Here is a 21,029-nt window from a genome sequence, read left to right on the forward strand (position 1 = left end):
TGTGTTTGGTGGATTTTGGTTGTAAGTAAACGAGAAACAACAAGAGAAGATTGCCTGGACAATATGCTTTCTCACTGCGTGAAAGGAAACCAACTGGGTGCAGCAGTGGCCCTTTGGTTAAAGGATTTGTATGATAAATGGCCACTACATGTACAACGCAACATAAACTTAAAGGAGGAGTCTTTTGATGATCATGAACGCATATAAGGACATAATGTGTATTTGAATAATTTCCGTCGTATGAATTGAACGTATTATACTTTTAAGTTGTTCATTCTGTATGTCCATCGCAGTCTCTTCATCCCGCTGTCTCTCTAAAGCGCTAAAATGTGAAAATCGATTTAGAGAAAACTTCTGGAAGCAAAGGTCCGGAAGATCATAATGTGACTACTTGGTGTGATTAAATAGTTATATCAACATTTGCATGTAATCAAACCAACTAACAAATCAAAATAAATTCAGCATGATTCCAAAACTCCTTTGACAATATTTAATGAATTATGCAGGACAAGGATTCATCTAGCTCTCCATCCTACCTCATCCATCTACCCCGCTGCCCTACCACCAGCGCTTCACAGTGCTGAAGACCGTCCGTATTGGCAAAATGAAGTCTGAATCTGCACATACCGTATCTCATAATTTGGATTTCAAATCAGTTTCTATTTTCCAAAAAGATAGATATTCACAGATTCAGACTTCATACAAAACATCTTCTCGAGCATGCAGATTCAGGTTTTGCGAGCGAGCAAATAGCTGGTGGACATTTGCTCTCTCAAGGCCAACTTTTACTCGTGAATATTTGATTTACGCATGCGCATGAACCTGATCTGGCTCTCAGATTTTGACAGTAATTTGCCGCCATAATGAAGCCTGAAGATTGAATATTGTGGCTGTGAGGGCAAGAGAGAAATATTTGTTTTAACCAGATTCGGACGCTGCTACAAGCACTCGCGGGCCTTGATTTTGACACATGTGCTCTAGATTGTCAGCCCTCACTCCAAGAAACGCAATACACACTAATGTAAATTAAAAAAAAAAAACAACTAGTGGGAGATTTAGTTTCAGTAGAAAAAAGCAGTAGTGTTGGTAGTAGTACTATTAGCTCTAGTATGAATACCATTAGTTATAGTAATATATTAAAGCCAAGACTTTCCTACGTTTAGTGCTTTAAATCATTTCTCAATCATGGTTTGAGATTTTTGGAGAAACGGTCACTCATTTCCTCTTAGAAAAGTCATTCCACAGGGCGGGGGGGGGGGGGGGTAAAAAGGACTTCCCTGTGGACTGATTGCAGAGACCAGCGGCTCCGCAGCTGAGCTTTTCATTCCAAGATTTCTTCTGTCCGTCTGGGGTTTCTTCATTTTTGAAACACAACACCTACTTACTACTAGCGCCATTTCTTTCAGGCTCGGCCCAGAAGACCTATCACAATCTGACGACTGAACACTCCCTGCTGAAGTGAGACATTGGAAACATAAGTATTTTATTTATTTTTTATTCATTGGCATGCATGCATTTGTTTGAGGTGTCATGGCAACTGTAAACAAATATACTTAATGGGTACATACAAAAAACCCATGAAAAAACAAGAGAACATTGTCCATTTGGTGTACATTCAGCACATCGTGACCTCATTAGAGTTACTCTAACAGAACAGAGCTTAACAAAATAGAAAGCAGTAGAACATCTTAACTAAACAGTTTGCATGAACACACACACACGTAAAGCTTTTGCTGAATGACCAAACATAATAAATAAACATCTGTGCTGGACAAAAAAAACTTGTCCAAACAGTCAAGTTGCAATTATCCAACAGAGTTTGTGCGTTTGTAGTCTTCGTACGATTTATTTGTTGATGTTACAGACCCCTACAGCTTGGGTTTATGAAATCAGTGGAACAGCTTCGCTGACCCATTTAGCTGGCACACCCGCTTTCTGAGGCTCAACCACGCGTCTCTCAGAAGAATCCCTCCCCAGGAGCTCACACTGAGCTTAACAGAGCCAGCCGACACGGGGCGAGGGCGGGGTTCAACAGGACGACAGGGATAAAACATGGAGACGGACACCTAACAGTCACACAATTTGGAGTCATTCCCCAACCTGCACTGCAGACATCTTATTAGCGCTTCAGAAGGAGAAGACGTACGGTCTGGTATTATTTCCTGTTTCTATGTGTGACTGGGAGGGTTGCTGGTTTCTTAAATCTTAATTTAAAAAAACAGCATTCTACAAAAGATAAGTATACAGCACATACTGTACATTGACATGACGGATGAGTTATGGAATTTGGACGAAGCATAAGTAAGTTTTCCGTTTGTTCAGAACCACCCGAAGCCCGGTTGAATGCGCCGAGTACCTGCTTCTCTATTAGCCCTAATGTTTCAAAACTGATTCTGTCCTTGCAGGACAACACTCTTTGTCCTATGTTGACTAAGGACTGGTTACTACAACCAGCAGACACACGCCAGGGAATCCTTTTGACTCCTTGTTTCAGCATAGACATAATGCTCTGACAAAATAAAAGCTATATTCCACTTGTTCCCTGTTAGAACTTGTCCCCCTGGTTCACAGCAGTGAAGGGGACGGGAAGATACAGACGTCCCCCGGGGCTAACTGCTAACAATCAGGTTTGTTCGGGACAGGCAGCACAGAATTGTGTAGTAAAGCTGAAGTGTGGTTCTCATCAACGACCCCGCTTAAAAAGTAACTCTCCCCATTCTCTATCTGCCCCTCCCTCTTAACTCAGGAAATCCATGACGGGGAGCCCTGAGGAGGAGAGGTCAGAGGAGGAGCTGGGCATGGAGGAGCACCTCCAGCTTCAGACCAGCCCGGCGTCCTTGGCCATCTTGTAAAAGGCTCCTCTTTGTGCAAGGAGATTGTGGGGAGAGTCAAACTCTGCCATCTCTCCCCTGTCCAACACCAGGACCCTAAGAGAGCCAGAATCCGCAATATTTAGAACAAAGCCTTATTCACCTGTATGTTATCATCTGCTCTGCAGGTACGTCCACATCTTATCAAATGATAAGGACAAACTAATATGGGACATCCATAACACCCCCCCCCCCCCCCGTATTGAATGGTAGGGGAAACCCTGGGTGTACATTACCTGGTGTAGTCCATGACCGTGTTAAGGCGATGAGCTATCGTCAGGACGGTGCAGTCCTCAAACTGAGAACGAATGGTGGACTGGATCAAGTTGTCCGTCTCCATGTCCACGGCAGCTGTGGCCTCATCTAGGACGAGGATCTTGGTCTTCCTCAGCAGAGCTCTGGCCAAGCACAGCAGCTGCCGCTGGCCAACACTGCAGTGAGGACACAGAGGCGTAAGCCAGCTGAAAGAGAGGGGCGCTCCCTATGTAGTTTTTTTTAAAACGTGCCAAAACTGAGGAAGCAAGCATTAAGTTAGTTGAATGAAAGAAAGCAGCATGCGTGTGCCTCTCACAAACAAACGTCTGGTCCTTTGCGGTTCCTGATGGTACAAAGCGGGTATACCTAAGGTTCTCTCCTCCTTCACTACACTCATGACTGAGTTTGTTTGGAAGGCTGGACACAAAGCTCTTGAGGTGGGATAACTCCAGGGCCCTCCACACTTCCTCATCGGAGTAGCAGTCGAAAGGATCCAGGTTCATCCTCAGGGAGCCTGAAAACAGCACTGGATCCTGAGGAGAAGGGAGAACAGGGGGCAAGCTGAGCAGCAGTTCCAGGGCTCTTCTACAAGGCTGCTACCAAGCTGTCAGAGGGACTGAGGCTGCACCCCGGCACCAGAGCCCGATGGGGAGTTCTGCCACGTGCAACATCTGTGGGTCGCATGTGATCCAACGAGGGCGACAATGTGAATGGACACTAACACAGCTGTTCTTCCTCCTTCCTCCCTTCCTCATCATTTTCCTATTTAACTTCAAACCATGCATGTTCTTCAGATGCTGTTCATCTCTGCACAGACCTGTGGTATTATGGTGATTCTGGAACGGAGCTCGTGGAGGCCCAGCAGAGCAATGTCCACCCCGTCGATGAAGATGTGACCCTCAGATGCCTCAATTATCCGGAACAGCGCCAGCGTTAGGGAGGATTTTCCTGCTCCAGTGCGCCCCACAATCCCCACCTTAAGGGAAGTGGAAGCAGCGGATGTTAGGGGCCACACTGTGGTTGTGTACACACTCACAACACGGATGACACGGTCACAGACAATCTTGCTTACGCCAGTGTTCATTTTGTTGAGGAAAACTATGACAAAAAATATTTGTTAACAAACTTTTTCCTGATGACAGACGAGACGAAAACGGATCTTAAAAAATAAAAACAATGACTAAATCTATGCTAACTTTCGCTAACAGACACAGGCAACATATGGACCCTGCACAGCGGGCCGTAACGGCGGTTATTAAGTGTCATGATGACATCATCCACGGACCCAGACCACTCGGTCACTGTGGGGGCAGCGGTGGTTCTTGTCACCAATACGGACCGTGACTACTATTTTACACTTTGGTGAGTGTGCTTCCTTGGTTTAGCTGCGCTGTCTCAGTTTAGCTAACTATTAGCAGGCTAAAGACGAGGAACTCCAGAGACCGATGTGTGTGGAGACGAAGACCCGTTAAACAGCTCGGGGCTGGTTGGCCAGCAGAGATGTTCATGCAGACCTGGCTGCTCCGTTCTCTGGGGACAGTAGACAGCGTTTGGAGACACGCGCACTTCAACCAGTTCACAAGCCACGTCTTGAGAAGACTGTTAAACCGTCTCTGCCACCGTACGTTTGTTACTAAGCAACAAAGAACGCGTGAGCACACATAACAGGTGGAGGCTTTTCACAGTGGAAACAATAAAGGACCATGACCCCACAATCCCCACCTTAAGGGAAGTGGAAGCAGGGGATGTTAGGGGCCACACAGCCTGTACACACTCACAACACAGATGCAATGCCCCGTTGGACATGTCAAAAGCATCGCGAGTAAACAAAGACACAAAGGTCCCTTGTCCTCATGAAGTGTGTGGAGCTTTACACCCTTGTAAATTTGGTAAATATCCTTGCAAATAAGTGCTTTGCTACTTATTAAAAGGCAAATAATTTCATGTAATGATTTTTCACATGTCATTTATATCAGCTCACACAAACACTTCATCCATTTGTTCCTGGCCCCTCGGTCAAATTTTAGAACCCATTGTGGCCCGCGAGTCAAAAAGTTTGCCCCCCCCCCCCTGCTATAGACCTATTGTAGGAGGGATAACTAATGCACAACCTAAGTACTGTAAGCTAGACTATTATGCAGTTGTAGACACAACACAGGGGGTCCCTGGGCCTGAGAAGGGAAGGAGTTTAATACGGCCATTAGATGGGACTAAAACTAAGAAGGATTAAAATGACTAAAACCAACATGCATTTTTGTCTAAAACACTAAATCAAAAATAGCTGCCAAAATGAACACTGGCTCTCACACACAATCTAAACAAGTCCCTGTAAGTAGACCACCGCATCGACATGAAGCAGACCTTCTCTCCTCGGTTTATGAGGAGGGTGATGTTGCGAATGGCGAGATCCAGATCAGGGCGGTAGCGCAGGCCGAGCCCTCTGATGTCTATGCAGCCCTCAGTGGGCCACCCTGGGGGGAGGCGGGAGGGTTCCTGTTTCCACTCCGCCTGGTGATCACAGGACACCAATATTAAGAAGCATACCACCCAAATGGGACTTAAATCAGAAGTCTAATCAGCTACATTCCCATCAAGTAGCTAATCTTTCAATTATTAGATCTTAAAGCCACCTTATTGTTTTACCTGATCAACAAGCTTGTTCCAAATACTTTGTACAGAGTTTGGTAGTTATGTGTAGCATCTTTAAGTAGGGAACTCAACTCAATTCAAACGCTGGGATTATGAAGTCTCTCCAAAGTTTACAGCGCCTCCAGCTCCACTCACTATACTCTTAATAGAATATACGTGTTGTAATTAAAAGGGCAAAAGAAACAGGATTCCATCGGAGGCCAGATGTCCCAGTTTGCCACTAGTCCTTAAACGCAGCATGCATTGGTGGATCTGGGTGGAGTTTGAAAATATTCTCAAAACAATAAGTGTAACCTGATTGGTGCACACCTTTAACAATCTGTGACTAAATACAAAAGCTGTCACAAATATTTATATATTTATAAAGCAAATGTGAGCAGATCTGGGAAGCTGAAGTAAAACACCTGAACATGCATACCAATATTTATTCACATTGGGATGTGGGCATTTGAAAGTTGAAATCCTGCGGTGGGCCCATTTGGAGACCAAAACCATTTTTATGTCTTGTATACAGCTACATATAGATTTGTAAAACAACAAAAGAGATTCTAGAGCAGTTTCCAGGGCTACACACTAAGTGCTTTTTCCATCCTGCACCACGGCGAGCTTCTATGTACCTCTTTCTCTGTGTCACTGTACTCCTTCACTCTCTCCACAGCTACTATATTCGTCTCCACCTCAGAAGACATCCTCACCAGCCAGGTGAGGGAGGCAGTCAGCTGCAGATGGGAGAGAGGGACAGGACAGAGGACAGGTTCTCTCAGATCTGTACATCCAAACAGATGCATGGAGGGGAAAGTCATCAGGATGGAAGATCGATTGCAATATTTGCGTTTATGTGAAAAAATAATTATACAGGCTAGAGTACAGTAAAAATCTAGAGATAAGTTGTCATTTACTTGAGACATGTCCTGCCTGTTATGCTGAATCCAGCACTGAGAAACTAAATGAGGTCCAGCAGATCAGAATGGGCCCAGGAGCCAACGTAAAGTCAATAAACAAAGCCTCACATCAGAGCCAAAATACAGCCGCTAATGAATGTTTTACTCTGAGATGATGATCTCAAGTGAATGCATTGCGCTCCTAGAAATGTTTGTAGGAAATCCCACTGGCCTTGGATAACCAACAGATATACATTTGTATGTGTGAGCTGTTGAGTTCGAGTGTTTACCTGGAGGGCGTAGGAGATAGACAGCCCCATGATGCCTGGACTCAGGCTCTCCCTGGCTATGACGGCGAACAAGGCAGCAAATGACACGATACAGTTTCCTACAAACTCCAAACGAACCGCTAGCCACCTACACAAACAGATCCATTGACAGAAGATCTGTATTGGAAAGCACAAAGGGTGTTCTGTGTGTGTGTGTGGGGTGAGCGTCCATAACCTGTTTGCTACGATGCCGGGGTAGTACGCCTTCTGGTTGAGGTCCACGCGCTGGTCACTCTCACAGATAAAGCGCTTCTGCTCCCCAAAGGCCCGAATGACAGAGGTGCCCAGCAGGGTTTCGTTGAAGTGGGTGTAGATGGGTGAACGGCTCACGGACTCCAGACGCTTCAGTTGGCGAGACGACGCCACATAAAACCTCTGGACACAGATGTTGGACAACTTCAACCCGTGAAGGAACATTTAACGGATACTACCCAGGCTTCAGGGCACTGACATGTGAGGAAATACACCAAGAGGAAAAAAAAAAAAAAAAAAAAAAAAGGAGTTTGCCATCTGAAAAATCAACCAACCTGCACAAAAAAGTAGAGCACCCCAAGAAACGGGATGATGATAGCCACCAGTGGTGTGGCGATCAGGATGATGATGCAAGAGCCCACCACATTAAACATGGAGCCCATGAACATCTTGATTATGCTGGGGATCACTGAGTCTATAGTGTCTATTTCCTTGGCAAAACGGTTCACCAGGTTGCCGCTGGGGGTTCGCTCAAAGAAGGACATGGGGGAGCGCAGGACATCGTACAGCATGGACTGGTGGAGGCAGCGGGACGCCAGGATGCCCCCAATGGACCCGGAGAGGGAGTAACCCAAGACCGCCAAGCCTACAAAGAGCACATCCAGTGGGTCACATCAACATAGCCTTTTGATGAAAGTCAAAAACAGGTTTAGAGTCCTCAACAAGTGGGTATTCTTCTGCACTGTCAATCATACCTTCCCACTTGCTAGACTAAACTATGACGGGCTCATCGGCTCTCGGGTGAAATACAGTCTACAGATGCTCCTCTCTGACTGAGTAACTTATTACAATGGCTGTGAAGGACAAAGAAACCTGACAGATGTCTTTGCTTTTCTTATGGTGGGTCCGAACGATTGGAATCTCCCTTCAGCTTCTCAGATTGTTTTGTTAACTGCATCTACATCTCCTCCCCATCCTCACCTTGGAACAAGCCAAGGCCACCGTACACCCCCAGCCTCATCCGCCGGTTGGGCTGAGTGCCATTGACCACAGGGTCGTCGGTCCACAGGCTGAGCCAGTAGTTGGACGACAGGGAGCCCAGGTGCTGCGCCAGAAACATCAGCAGACTGATGCAGGACAGAAGCACTCCGATGGCTTTCAGATAAGACGCGAACACAGAGAGCTTGACCTGGGGAGGCGGAGGAGACGAGCTGTGGTCACGCAGTCGTCGGGACCTTCGTGATACAGGCTGATGTTCAACAGCTTCCACCTACCTGTCCGGTGCTGGCCTTGTCGGCCTCCGTCAGCTTGCCCACCTCGGGCTGCTTGGCTTTCTTGCCCAGCACCTTGTCCTCCCCCCCAGTCTGGCCCAGTTTAGACACGCTGCTCACTTCTGGACTGTTGCATACCCATGCACCAATAGAGAAAGAAATATTCAGCCAATTTATCCAGTAGCCCTGTTCGAACAGAGGAGTGTACTGCCAGATTCGGTAACATATTTCTGAAAGAAGGTTTTGCACAACCAGAGATTTGAAGAAAGTTCACCTTTGAACATACTGAAACAAGTAATTTACCACAAATTTGTGACAATTAGGTTTTATAATACTAACAAGTTAGAGACAATCAGGATAACCTTCTGTAATATTGTTGTCACAATGACTGTCCTCCCACTAACTATATATTGAGGTATGGAGTGTGAATCTAAAGTCCATCTTCACTCACCCAGCAAGAGCAGTAGTGCTGCAGTTCTCCGATGCTTTAGTTCCACTCTTTGGCACAGTTTCTAAATGTCGTTAAGAAAAAACATTTAGTGACAAAAGGATTCCTCCTTAACATTAAGTGTCTTCATTCTCAGCCTGGCTGTTGATAACGTTAGTGAAGCGTGCAGAAGGTCACCATCGTGGTCGGTGTGCTCGACAGCAGCGTACGTCCGCTGGAACTCAGCGAAGGCTCCCTCTGTGGCCATAAGATGCTGGTAGGAGCCCATCTCCGTGATCTCTCCCTCCACCAGGACCAGTATGAGGTCTGTCTGAGGCAGGTAGCTCAGTCCATGTGTCACCAGCACGCGAGTCTGCACACATTAGAACATGCATTTGTGGTTATGCCTGATTCAGATTTACTCTTATTGCTCACTATCATAATCATTTAGCAAAGTTAATGACATTTATTTCACATCTAGGCACATCTTTCCCCGGGCTTTATAAGCACTAAGATCGGCCTAGAAGAGATACCCAAGAGATATACATTTGTTTTGCTATGTTGAGAAAAATAAATTATCAACTTAAGTGGAAAAGTCAGGTAATATGTACTTATACCTCAGTAAAAAAGGACATAGGCAAACCTTTATTGCACATTGATGATTACACTATAAAAAAAAGAAAATATTTATAATAATGCATTAGTTCATATAAATACTGGTTGATCACAAGTGACCCAAACCGTGAGCGGTGATCTGTTTTGACTAATCAACGACATCCTGTGAGGTTGGAGGACCAAGAGTTTTCTAAAAGTTGTTTCATATCTCTCATTTAACAGGTATCTATATTTAATCTTTAGGCTTAAGTTCTCCGTACGCCTTGTAGTTTAAGTAGTGCATTTTAAGAGTTGTTATTTGACAGAGCTTTAAACCCTTTGTATTGTTTTGGCTGACATTATTCATACTATAACACCAATATCAAATCCGTCTGACTAATTACCCATAAGCAAATTGAAAATGTGTGGTTGTTTCCCGTTGTTAGGCTTGGGATCATACACACCTTGTCCTTCAACAGTCCCTGTGGGCCGACCACCTGGTCAAAGATGTGTTTGCCTACGTGAGCGTCCACAGCAGACAGCGGGTCGTCCAGCAGGTAGAGAGCCCGGTCACAGTACACGGCCCGAGCCAGGCTCACCCGCTGCTTCTGGCCTCCGGACAGATTCACTCCCTATACACACACACACACACAACATTAAAGGAGAGACACAACCATCTTCATCATCTAATGGGATTAACGGTAAAAATCCTTCAAACAGAGCACTGGAATGCACGTGCCGTCTAGCGTCCACCGGGGGTGCAGGATATAAAGTATTCGCAATACATAATTTCCAGGATTGCATTACAAACAACAGACGTTCTCAGCGCACCCCCCCCCCCCCCCCCCCCCCCGGATTTGCCCAGAGGTGCTAGGACCCATTAATCGCCCAAAAAATTGAGCATATGCTTTAGATAACGTCAATGTAGGCAGAAAGGCCAGACTGTAGCAGCGCAGCAGTAGAAGCGCTGGACACGAGGGAGCCCACTGCTCACACATGACTTGGATGGACACCCTGCATGTGGTACCACTCTGCAGATAAACCGACTGTGGGCCACAGGTACCTTCTCTCCTATCTCTGTCTCGTCTCCAGCTGGAAGGATCTCAATGTCAGGCTGAAGGGCACAGGCCTCCACCACACGCTGATACCAGGCCTCTCTCCTCTCCTGACCGAACGTGATGTTGTCTTTCAGAGTGGCGTTCTGGATCCAGGCTTGCTGAGGAACGTAGGCCACTGAACCCTGCAGGGAGACAAACTAAATATCATATCATGTGCCAGACGCAGCACATTCCTGTTGCCCAGAGGATGGACCACGGTGTTTGATGTACCCGCACCTCATTGGTAGACTGAAATGGTCCGAGCCACTCACATTGAAAGAAAAGCAGTATGATATCATGACTTAGCCCCACTCCTAAGTGACATCCGCGGCTAATGTCCAGCTAGGAATGACGTTAGTTCAGCTAAGAGATTAATTGAGCTAGACAAAGAATCCGGATCCAGACTGTTCAGTATCCTTATCAACAACGTGTTGTCAGAGGTCGATTTTAGCAGCTCCATCTGCAACCAAGTAGTTGTAATTTCTGTCTTCATCAGGGGTGCCCACACCTTTAGCAAGGATCGCTAATTAGCATTGGTTTCAGTTAGCTCCCTGCGGTCGACCGTTCATGTGTCGGAATTCTTAGCAATGGCAGGCGATCGACTGGCACTGTCTTCGACCTATTGGGCACCCCTGGTCTCCATGTTGGTGTGTGTGGCTTTTTGAGTTAAGGATGAAGATGTAAACGTTTGTTGTGACAGAGACAGCACAGCCACCTTGACAGCCACACTTCCTTCTAGCTTGTCCATCTCTCCGAGCAGGGCCGACAGCAGCGAGGACTTTCCTGAACCCACATGTCCCACCACAGCCACTAGGGAACCTTCTGGGATGGACACATTCAGCCTGCAGACACATGTGGAGGATCATCTGCTTCATTTCATAATTAAGAGACGACTGACAACCTGTTAGACTGCCATTTAAGCAGAACAACACTAGCAGCCACAAGGTCACACGCTAACGAGCTAACTCGCCAGCCAGTTGCTAGCGGCGAACAGCTGGTCTGGTTAAGCAATCAATTAATGTATTTACTTACCGTGATATACAATGCCGTGATACTGAATGTTTCTTAATACCGTGATATGGATTATTGGCCAAACCGTGCAGCCCCAGAACAGAGGATCATTCTAGTCGGGCTAAAATGCTCCTCTGTTGCATTAATGCGTTCTTTATCACTTTATACAGCTAGCTATATATAATATTTAGGAATAAAAATAACTTTCTGCCACACATTTCTTGTATTTAAATTTATAAAATGATGTCATCATGGAAGAGAGTAGCAAAATCCCTTCATTCACAATGTGTTGGTGTCCATTTAAAACATTAAGAGTGATGTTTTAAATGGATAGAATATGAACCTTGTGAATCTTTTAAATTGAAGTAGTGTGCCCGAGCTGGTGTTCACAGGTGATACAAACCTCTTGAGCGTCGGGGACTCCGCTCTGGACCAGCTGAAAACGCCGTCCACTATGGAGACACTGTGTGAGGCTGGGAGCAAGAGATGGCCAAATATATTAGTACACGCACACAAAAATGTAGAGCAGAGGGAGTGACAGAACAGCAGGAGATAAGAACTCACTGCCGACTGCTGCTTTGTGCTCGACGCTGTCTTCCTGCAGCTCTGCGTGAGAAAGAAACACCCTCAGCCGCTTCAAGGACACACTGGCCTGGAGGAGACACGGAGGGAGAAAGACACGCTCACATCTACAGGTGTAATGGAACCGGGGCTAAGTGTTTGTGTGAAGGCTCGAGGAGCCCAGAGCTAAAGATAATAAGAATAAACCAAATCATTATAATAATACAACCAAAACTTAAGCGCATGAGGAGATATGAGCAGAGGGAATTAAGTTATTTGGTTAGGACTCTGTGCTATCTCACCTGCAAAGTGTTCCATTACAGAGACAACATCAACCAGGACATGATTATATGATACTAGCAATGGAACACTTATCATCTCCATCTCTGCAGAGGGCGTGAGGTGAAGGCCTCATATCTTGTCAGCCGAGTTCCATGTGATATTCCCTTTACTCATCTTACTGAAAACCAAACAATATGAGTCCGACAGCGGTACAAGGGAGCCCTTCGGGGAGGCTCACTAACCTGCACCATGCTACTGATGACCATCGGCAGCATGTTGAGAGGAAAGCGCAGGATGTTGAAGAGGGCCAGTGACACGAAGGCCTTCTGGGCATCGAGCACGTTGTGCTCGTCAATCAGCACGTACACAGTGAAGGTCGACAGGGCAACCTGTGCACATACAAAGCAGGAGGGAGAGAGAGAGCTTCATTATACTATATGTAATATATTCACATTGCTTATCTAATTATCTGCAAATGAAAGTCAAAGTCCTTCTCCCCCTAAAGTTTGGAATAATAGTAGGGCTGCAACAAAAAATAGAAAATAATTGATTATTAAATGTTCTCTTCTGCTGATGTTCACCAATAACAGCAGTAAAGCAGTTTTTATTCACTGGCCTTTAATTGGACCAGTCATTTTCAATCGGTGGTCATGTATATATTCTGTACTTTGTCCGATACCGGTTATTGTTGACAAACATATTTGTGTGTGCGCTTTTTCACACACACACACACACACACACACACACACACTTTTGCTCGGTGAATTGACTGCAACATGATGCGACGCTGACCCACCAGAAAAGGGGCACAGATCCAGGTGAAGGTTGACACGGCGCCCAGGTAGGCGGCCTTCTTCAGCACCTGCAGCTCACTCTCTCTGATCGCTGAGACCTTGTCCTTGAAGGCCAGCTCCCAGGCGTACAGCTTCAGCACCTTGATGCCATTCAGCATCTCATTCATCAGCTTGATGCGACTGTCTTTACTCTTCATCTGAGCAACCTGGCCAACAGACACAAAATATTTCAAGAAACAAACTCAAATCAGACACAAGCTTGACTGGGATCCGCAGGAACCTGGTTGAGTAGAAGCTCTGTGCGTGCGGTCCACAAAGTATGACTGAAAAGAACGACAGCTCGGTAGGATACGCCCTCTGAACATGAGCGCTGCAGAGTGTTGTATGGCTGGAGTGTGTGTGTGTCCTACCTGGTAGGTTTTGGTTTTCATGGCGATGAAGGCATTGATTGGAACCATGAGAACCATTACAGCCACTCCAGCTAGCACGGACGGACCCAGGTTCTGCACAGCAACAGATGACCAAGAGGGTTACTGCCTTCTGGTTGTATGCCCCCTGCAGCCAGTCATGTTGTTCTGTCCAAACACCATGCTGCCAACCACACCTTCATTTAAACCGATGACAACACGTGAACTAAGTCCTACGACAGAGGGCCCCCTAGCACACTACAGCAGATCCAGCCATGTGGCACCAGTTACCTCTTCATGCGACAGAGTAAGAACATGAATCATTATAAAACTGCTGTGTCTCATAGGTTTGCCTCCTTTATAAAAAGAGAAAAGTGAAAAGCTTTATACACAAAAGAGAATGAACCACTGTGATCGTTTATTACTTGAACTAAGCAAGCAGAGCTTTTCGAGTCTCTTTATTGTTACACTGCGGCCCGTTGTCTTTAAGCCTTGTGCTGTACAAAGAAGCTTCATGTAGCTGAATGCTTTTTGTTTAGTCGAGTGTCCCAGCAAAGCAGCCTGCCAACGCTTGCCCTACATGCTGCCTCCTGCATGGAGCAGTGTGACAGTCTACAGCTGCCTGTTGGCCTACCTGCCAGAGGAAGTACAGGGCCAGCACCACCTGCAGGGGGGCGGACCAGATCATGTTGATGTAAGTGATGAGGTCCATGAAGCGCTGAGCGTCCACCGACATCAGGTTGACGATCTCTCCCACCGTGGAGGTGCGGCGCGCTTCGCTGCTTATTACCAAGGCCTGCAGGAGCAGAGTCACACTGTAGATTCACAGCCAGAGTGTGCACCTGACCAGGGACTAGTTAAGTCAGTGCAATAGACAATATTTCAGGTTGCTGAAAGAGTTTTGGATCGTACGAAAAGTATCACAATGGATAATAAGCCATGTCAAAAGAGCGGAGTCCCAGCCGGAATTAAACATGTGCTTGTTTGTTAAATGGTTCATATTCTTTACTGTAGTTCTCTAATCTAAATAAAGCATTCCAAAGTTGCCGTACCTTCCTGTAGACGGCTCCTATAATGGCAGTGCGCAGACGCATGCCCGAGACAAAGCAGACGTGAAAGTACTTCTGGAGGATGAGCGACTGCACACAGGTACATATGAAGAGCAGAGCCGTGTAGAAGTAACCATGCCAGGAGGGGGCGCTGGAGTTGTTGACAAAGCGGATCAGCAGCCTGGCCGGGGAGGAGCGAACAAGAGGAGGATTAGTGCTGGATCAACGCTTGGCTGTAATGAAATCCCCAACACAACGTTGATCATCTCAGGCCTCACACTTCAGTGAGGGAGGACTTTGCTGCCAATTCACTCTAGCGTCACCCACCTGGGTCCAGAACCGAGCCAAAGCCCACTTTCCAGACTCGGAAATCCCGAAGATAAATCATAAAGCACAATGAATATTAGGGTCAACGCTTGATGGCGTCATTAAGGGCCGAGCCCTTTAATATCTGCTCGGTGCCGCCCTAGGAGAATCCACCGTACCGGTGTCCCTCTGAGCACCGTTGGTTGGAGGTCGTGTCTAGGTGAGCGGTTCTCTTGGTCCCCAATGACCCAGTCTGCATTGAAAGGTGGCCTTTATTTGGAGGCCTTTGCCTGATTCAAACATTTATATTAACTCATTTATTAGTTTTTGAGTGTGTATAAATGTATGAACCTCAATGCATATGAAACAGATTGCTCCAAGGCAACGTTATTAATAGTTTGTATATATCCGATAGAAACGCTCTCACCGGAGGATCTCCGGCCCAACGAACATGAGGACGTCCTGGATGATCTTGTAGAGGCAGGAGATGAGAAAGTAGGGCCCGAAGGTGAGGCACAGAGCCCAGAAAAGGGAGGGCTCTTTTGCTTTCTGGGCCTTTACAATTAACACCTCTGACTCATCCACAGCGCGGCCCTCTTTGCCCTCAGTGGGTGGGGCTTCTTTGGGGGAGTACAAAGTTCTCTGCGCCGTCCTGGAAGGAAAGATTGGATGAATGGCACACTGCTTTAATAATATATTCTAAATTAAATAGTGTGTCAACAGGATATTCATGATTGGTGAGATATTTTTCTTACTAGATGAGAGATGTGAATAAAACACGACTTTTCAGACTCAAGCTGCTGCCCAAAACATTGTATCAACCCCTGTGTACCAACATGTATATGAAATCTAACCAGTGTAACAATGTGTTGCTTTAAAGTGGTTGCTGACCCTTTGACCTTTTGGCACTCTACATTCCAGCGGCACACCAGCTCTGGGACCACTCTATGGGAGCGGTCCTCAGAGTTCAGAGACCACAGGTCCTTTTCCTCAAGAGGACGCCTGTAGCCCGTCACCATCAACCTGGAGGAGACAAGTGGAGCATATAAACATGACAACATGACACACATCTGCAAGGCTGGGTGCACACAGCCAGATGCCCTGGACAATGAGACACAGCTTGTTTAGCAGTACACGGGTGAATTAGTAGGGAGGGCAACCACCATTACAATGTTCCAGTCTATGTAAAAGCTGCAAAAAGGGCTTTTGAACAAAGAAAAACACACTAGTGTCATCGGTTTCCCTAGAGAAGACAACTTTACACCGTCAAGGGAAAAAACCACCCATAATGAAAAACTTGTTAGTGAATGATAATCAAACACTAGAGGAAATCATTCTCCCACCATCACTATCATGACCAGATTGGTGACTTATCTGTGAAGACTGTGGTCAGGCATCTGACAGAGTAGTATCAAGTATTTCCTAAAGGAATGTAATCATTCTGCCGGTTTGGATCTTCCCAATAATCTCATTTTCTGAGCGGACACAGCAGCTACTGGCTCTAAAGTCTCTGTTGTCTTTGTCACACCACTCAGACATCAAGTGTTTGCTTACCTGGTGATCCACCAGAAGGTTATTCGGGAGAGAAAATTAGCTCCAGGCTCAGGGCATGGGTTCTACAGACACAAAGACGCTCATGTTGATTACAGAATGAGGCTTTTAAATGTCCATCTTCAAGTGGCGCTTGCCATGGACCCAGATTTTAAATAACCGATGAGTCAGACACAAAACACATATTTTCAGTGTGACTGCATTAACTCAGACTAAACATGCATAAATTTGCATAAGAGTGGGCCGATCATGTTGAGAAAAGATGGGACTGTACAGCCAAACATACACCTCAATGCAATCTCACCGAGTCTTTGACGGCTTCGGAGAAGAGGGGCAGCTGGTCCGTCAGGCAGGAAAGGGACAGAGAAACCAGCAGCAGAGCGTAGTAGGTGTAGAAGGTGGTGTACCTCCACACACACACAGTCGAAGGCTAAAATCAAAACTAATCAGCCTTTGATCCTGTGGAACTTAGTTACATATTTTCAGCCGAATGGAGTCAAGCTGACCTGGTCCAGGGCCTGGAAGATCTTGGACCTGAAGGTGACTGTGGCACACAACAGCGCCAGCATCCAGTAAAGCAGCATCACTCCGGAGGACTGGACCCCTTTCATCCGTTCGTACTGGATTAACAAGGTGGCCAGCAACTGGAGCAAAACACACCATTCGATTTATTTTGCAGGGACAATGCACACCAATCAACAGTTGTACTGTAAGTTAGCCAAAGAGGCTCATTTCCATCTGCTGTCCCTGGCCGCCTAAAATTACATTACAATACAAGTCATTCAGTTGACGCTTTTATCCAAAGCAACTTACATTGCGTCATCATTCATTTTAATACAAAAACTAGCTTTTGCTTTTCTAAGTTATTTTGCTACCTGGTGTCTAAGCATTATGAATTTCTCATTTCCTAATTTAGACTTTGGCGCCAGCTTTAACTCAGTGAAGTTTTTTATTGAATTCCAGATCTCATTATTTACACATGGAAGTGCGTTATTTTGGTTTTCTTTAATTCACTAAAACCACAAAGGAGGTACAATGTATCCCAACCTGTCTGGGAACACTAGGGACTTCCACTGGATGACTTATACATAGTAGAAATAGGGCGATATACGGATACTAATACTCCATTCCAGCCCGGAATACCAATCCTCCATCCCGGCGCTGAATACTAATACTCCATCCCAGGGCTGAATACCATTACTCCATCCCGGCGCTGAATACAAATACTCCATCCCGGCGCTGAATACCAATACTCCATCCCAGGGCTGAATACCAATACTCCATCCCGGCGCTGAATACCAATACTCCATCCCGGCGCTGAATACCAATACTCCATCCCAGTTCTGAATACTAATACTCCATCCCAGGGCTGAATACTAATACTCCATCCCAGGGCTGAATACTAATACTCCATTGCAGGGCTGAATACTAATACTCCATGCTAATTTTAATAGCACTTTTTGATGTGCCGTTATAGTCGTGACCCAGTGAGTAAAACACAGAATGTGTGGTACTGCCAACATCAGTATCAGAAGAACTCAAAGAGGAGCATGTCTCATGTATTTTGTCCTCCAGACACCGTGTCGCTATGGACACACTCTAGATAAGTGAGGATTGGACTGTAACCTTTTAGCCTGTCCTGCTGCATTCCTTTGGTTGGTCGAACTGTGAAAAACACATTGTGCTGCTCTTTACTAAATGCAAATTAACTACACTACTATTTCGATTTAATTATACCTTCATACTTCACAACCATATAAATAAAATGTAACCAAAACAACATCTGGACTCAAATATTCAAGGAAATACATAAAACAAGGTCTACTGAAAAAAAAGCCCCAAAGAGAATATGTAGGATCCAAAACACTAGTATGCTGAATCCAAACAGAGCGTTGCTCTACCTCAGGCTGAGGTTGGAGGGTGACCACAGGTCCATATGAATGACAAAGACAATCTCTCACCATGGTAAAGCCCAGCACGGTAGGACTGATGAGGTGGACAGGTGCCAGGACATGGCTACCAGAACTTCTTTCCCAGAAAGAAAAAAAAACATCTGACCAGCAGACGATCCACAGGAGAAGGCCAACAGCCTGTGGAGAGAAGAACATCTTACAGGTTTGTGTTCGATAACCCGTGATCTTGACCAGCATCAAAATGGTCTAGTGTTGTTAGAGAGAGCCCTCCTTAAGTTAGACACTAAGAAAAGGTTATGTTTGCATATTGTCAGTGCTACACATGATGTGTGCTAGACAGGAGATCTTCTTCAGCCCTGATTCTGTACACAGACATGAGAAAGAACAAGGGGCAAATGACTAAAGGAAAAAACACATATCAACCAAAACAAAAGTTAATAGGGGTCATCGTTGAACTGCACTTCCTCCTACAATGTAAAACATTAACGGGATTAAGGAAGATTTACGTTCACGGTCTTTAGTTTCTGCAACTAATTTTCAGATGGATCTGTTTCAAATGTGTATAGAACCTAAAATAGCACAAATTTAAATTCTTCAACCCCAATGTTGGGCCAAAAAAGGCCTTAATGGATAAAAGTAACAAGGGGGTTCTATAAGTGCCACCCCCAAGTCCACAATAAAGCAAAAATATACTTAACATGGGTACAAAGGTTTGGTACATCCTCAATCATGGAATGTAATTCACACGAGCTAAGACAAATCCCTGGTGTAGTAGAATCGGCTCACTCACTCACAGTTTTAGCTTTGTTGATGTGACTCATGCGTATGTAGCCGTGATCGTGGCTACGGAGGTAGATAAAGTAGAGCGGGGCACATATCCAGAGGTAAAGGCATGGCAGCCACACCAGCACAGTGTTCTGGAAGCACTGCGTGAAGTCTGGGTTACTGGTGTACCATGTACGGTTCCAATCCTGGTAGAGGAAAGAAGAAACAAAACATGTATATACACATATATGATATTAGAACTGAAAAATGCCCCCATTGCTGTCATTCGCCGTCAGATACCAAAAGAGAGATGATCTCAAGTTTCCTTTCAGAACTGCAGTGTTGTATCTTGGCCACTAGGGGCAGAGTAACAGCGTTATACATAACATCCTTATAAAAGCTGCAGACACACATGTCCATGCTGTGTAAAACCAAAACAAGAGCAATGCTCAACGACCGGAGGAGCGGGTCGCTGAGGCACAGCACTTGGGTTTAGTTTACGAAATGATCCTCCATAGCAGTCCTTTAAAGCTCAAGTGCTCCTGGGATCAGAAGACCATGCAAGACTGAAGACAACGGCATTCAGGCACGGAGGGGGCCCTTCGTTGGTAGAAGCCCTCAGAACCAGAGTTTGGAACTCACGTTAGTGCCAGAGTGCTTTGGGTGCGTTCTCTAGTAAGACCAGATCCATTAACCCTCAAGAGGGCTGCAAGACGCTGAATGGGATGCACAGTCAGAGACACAGCACTGTGTTGACGGGGACAACTTGGGGACCACGCAGAGAGAACATGAGGACAACTTGGGGACTACACAGGGACAACATGGAGACAACGTTGTCTCCGACCGGGAAAAAGCGGTGTGAGCATGTGCCGGTCGCTGGACCTAGCCGTGACATAAAGGACAAAGCGGAAATCAGCTCACCCAGAATGGATCGGAACTGTCCACACTGCAGAACCTGTCAAGCCCCATCCGCGCCGACGCAGCAGCAGTCCAAGACGCGACTGGTCCGAGTGTTATGCAAGGAACGCTGTTGTTTGATAAGCCGCAGTTAAAGCGGAAGGTTGCTCTTTCGTCTTCTTCGTTGGTTGTTTACAAATCACGTGGTAGGGATACAGCGCCCCCTGATGTGCCGTGCGCAACACTGTGGCTCCACGTGTCCACCGGACAACGTAGTATAACATACTATTTGAGAGCAAAAGTCTTGCATCATTACATTACATGACATTTAGCTGACGATTTTATCCAAAGCGACTTACATTAAGTGCATTTCAACCATAATGATACAAACTCTAAACGAAATATGGAAGTAAATCTGTGTCATCCAGGGTTGAAAGAAAAAGGTGATTGAAATTCTAGCACTGAATAATTATGCATTGAAATGATGTACCTGAATGTTTTTCAACATTAAAACACAGCAAAAAACAAAAAAAAATCACTGTAAAATATTCAGCCGCAAAAAAAAAATGATGGTTACAATATTCAACCCAAAAAATGTAACCGTGAGATACCAATATACAGTAAGGTAGAGCAATCGATTCGAGATTCGAGATCAGGAGCGTGCATCAAGCTAAAGGAGCGAACACCCAATACACCTTCGGCTTCGGATTGTAGCCGTGTCCAATACTAACAAGTAATAATAATAATAATAAGCACAGTGAAAACATGCTACGATATTGCCAATTATCAAATTATGCCGCTCTGATTGTCAAAACCTCATCTAAAGCCAACCCTGTAATGTAACAGAGGATTCTTCTCCACCCATCAACATACATTTTTACAACACCTTTAAGGTGATTGAGAAAAATGATTTGGTCAATAAGACGGT

General features: G+C 45.6%; 1 protein-coding gene across 1 annotated transcript; it reads right to left on the reverse strand.

Annotated features, from left to right (window-relative positions):
* Positions 1-1,471: 1,471 nt before the first annotated feature.
* Positions 1,472-20,297, reverse strand: abcc1 (ATP binding cassette subfamily C member 1 (ABCC1 blood group)). Its single transcript, XM_037477460.2, has 31 exons — positions 20,126-20,297; positions 19,234-19,410; positions 18,488-18,616; positions 17,033-17,170; positions 16,831-16,956; positions 16,530-16,591; positions 15,867-15,998; positions 15,403-15,627; positions 14,673-14,850; positions 14,255-14,416; positions 13,624-13,716; positions 13,216-13,419; positions 12,662-12,808; positions 12,141-12,228; positions 11,980-12,049; positions 11,281-11,407; positions 10,532-10,708; positions 9,933-10,100; positions 9,073-9,247; positions 8,899-8,959; positions 8,451-8,574; positions 8,158-8,365; positions 7,512-7,822; positions 7,160-7,359; positions 6,946-7,072; positions 6,392-6,493; positions 5,487-5,633; positions 3,943-4,101; positions 3,492-3,658; positions 3,107-3,301; positions 1,472-2,927 (listed from the first exon to the last, which is right to left on the reverse strand). Exons 1-31 carry the CDS (start codon positions 20,171-20,173, stop codon positions 2,819-2,821), a joined length of 4,536 nt encoding a protein of 1,511 aa, XP_037333357.2. The 5' UTR covers positions 20,174-20,297; the 3' UTR covers positions 1,472-2,818.
* Positions 20,298-21,029: the final 732 nt, after the last annotated feature.

The sequence above is a fragment of the Pungitius pungitius genome, chromosome 12, assembly GCF_949316345.1.
Source record: "Pungitius pungitius chromosome 12, fPunPun2.1, whole genome shotgun sequence".
Classification (NCBI taxonomy): Eukaryota; Metazoa; Chordata; class Actinopteri; order Perciformes; family Gasterosteidae; genus Pungitius; species Pungitius pungitius.

What these genes read in the sequence shown, in the direction of transcription:
- abcc1 (XM_037477460.2), bottom strand. Translation starts at nt 20,173, where the DNA reads ATGGGGCTTGACAGGTTCTGCAGTGTGGACAGTTCCGATCCATTCTGG. An exon ending in TAGGAGCCGTCTACAGGAAG is followed by an intron (nt 14,417 to 14,672) that starts GTACGGCAACTT and finishes CTGCTCCTGCAG; the next exon opens with GCCTTGGTAATAAGCAGCGA. An exon ending in ACAAGGCCAGCACCGGACAG is followed by an intron (nt 8,366 to 8,450) that starts GTAGGTGGAAGC and finishes CCGCCTCCCCAG; the next exon opens with GTCAAGCTCTCTGTGTTCGC.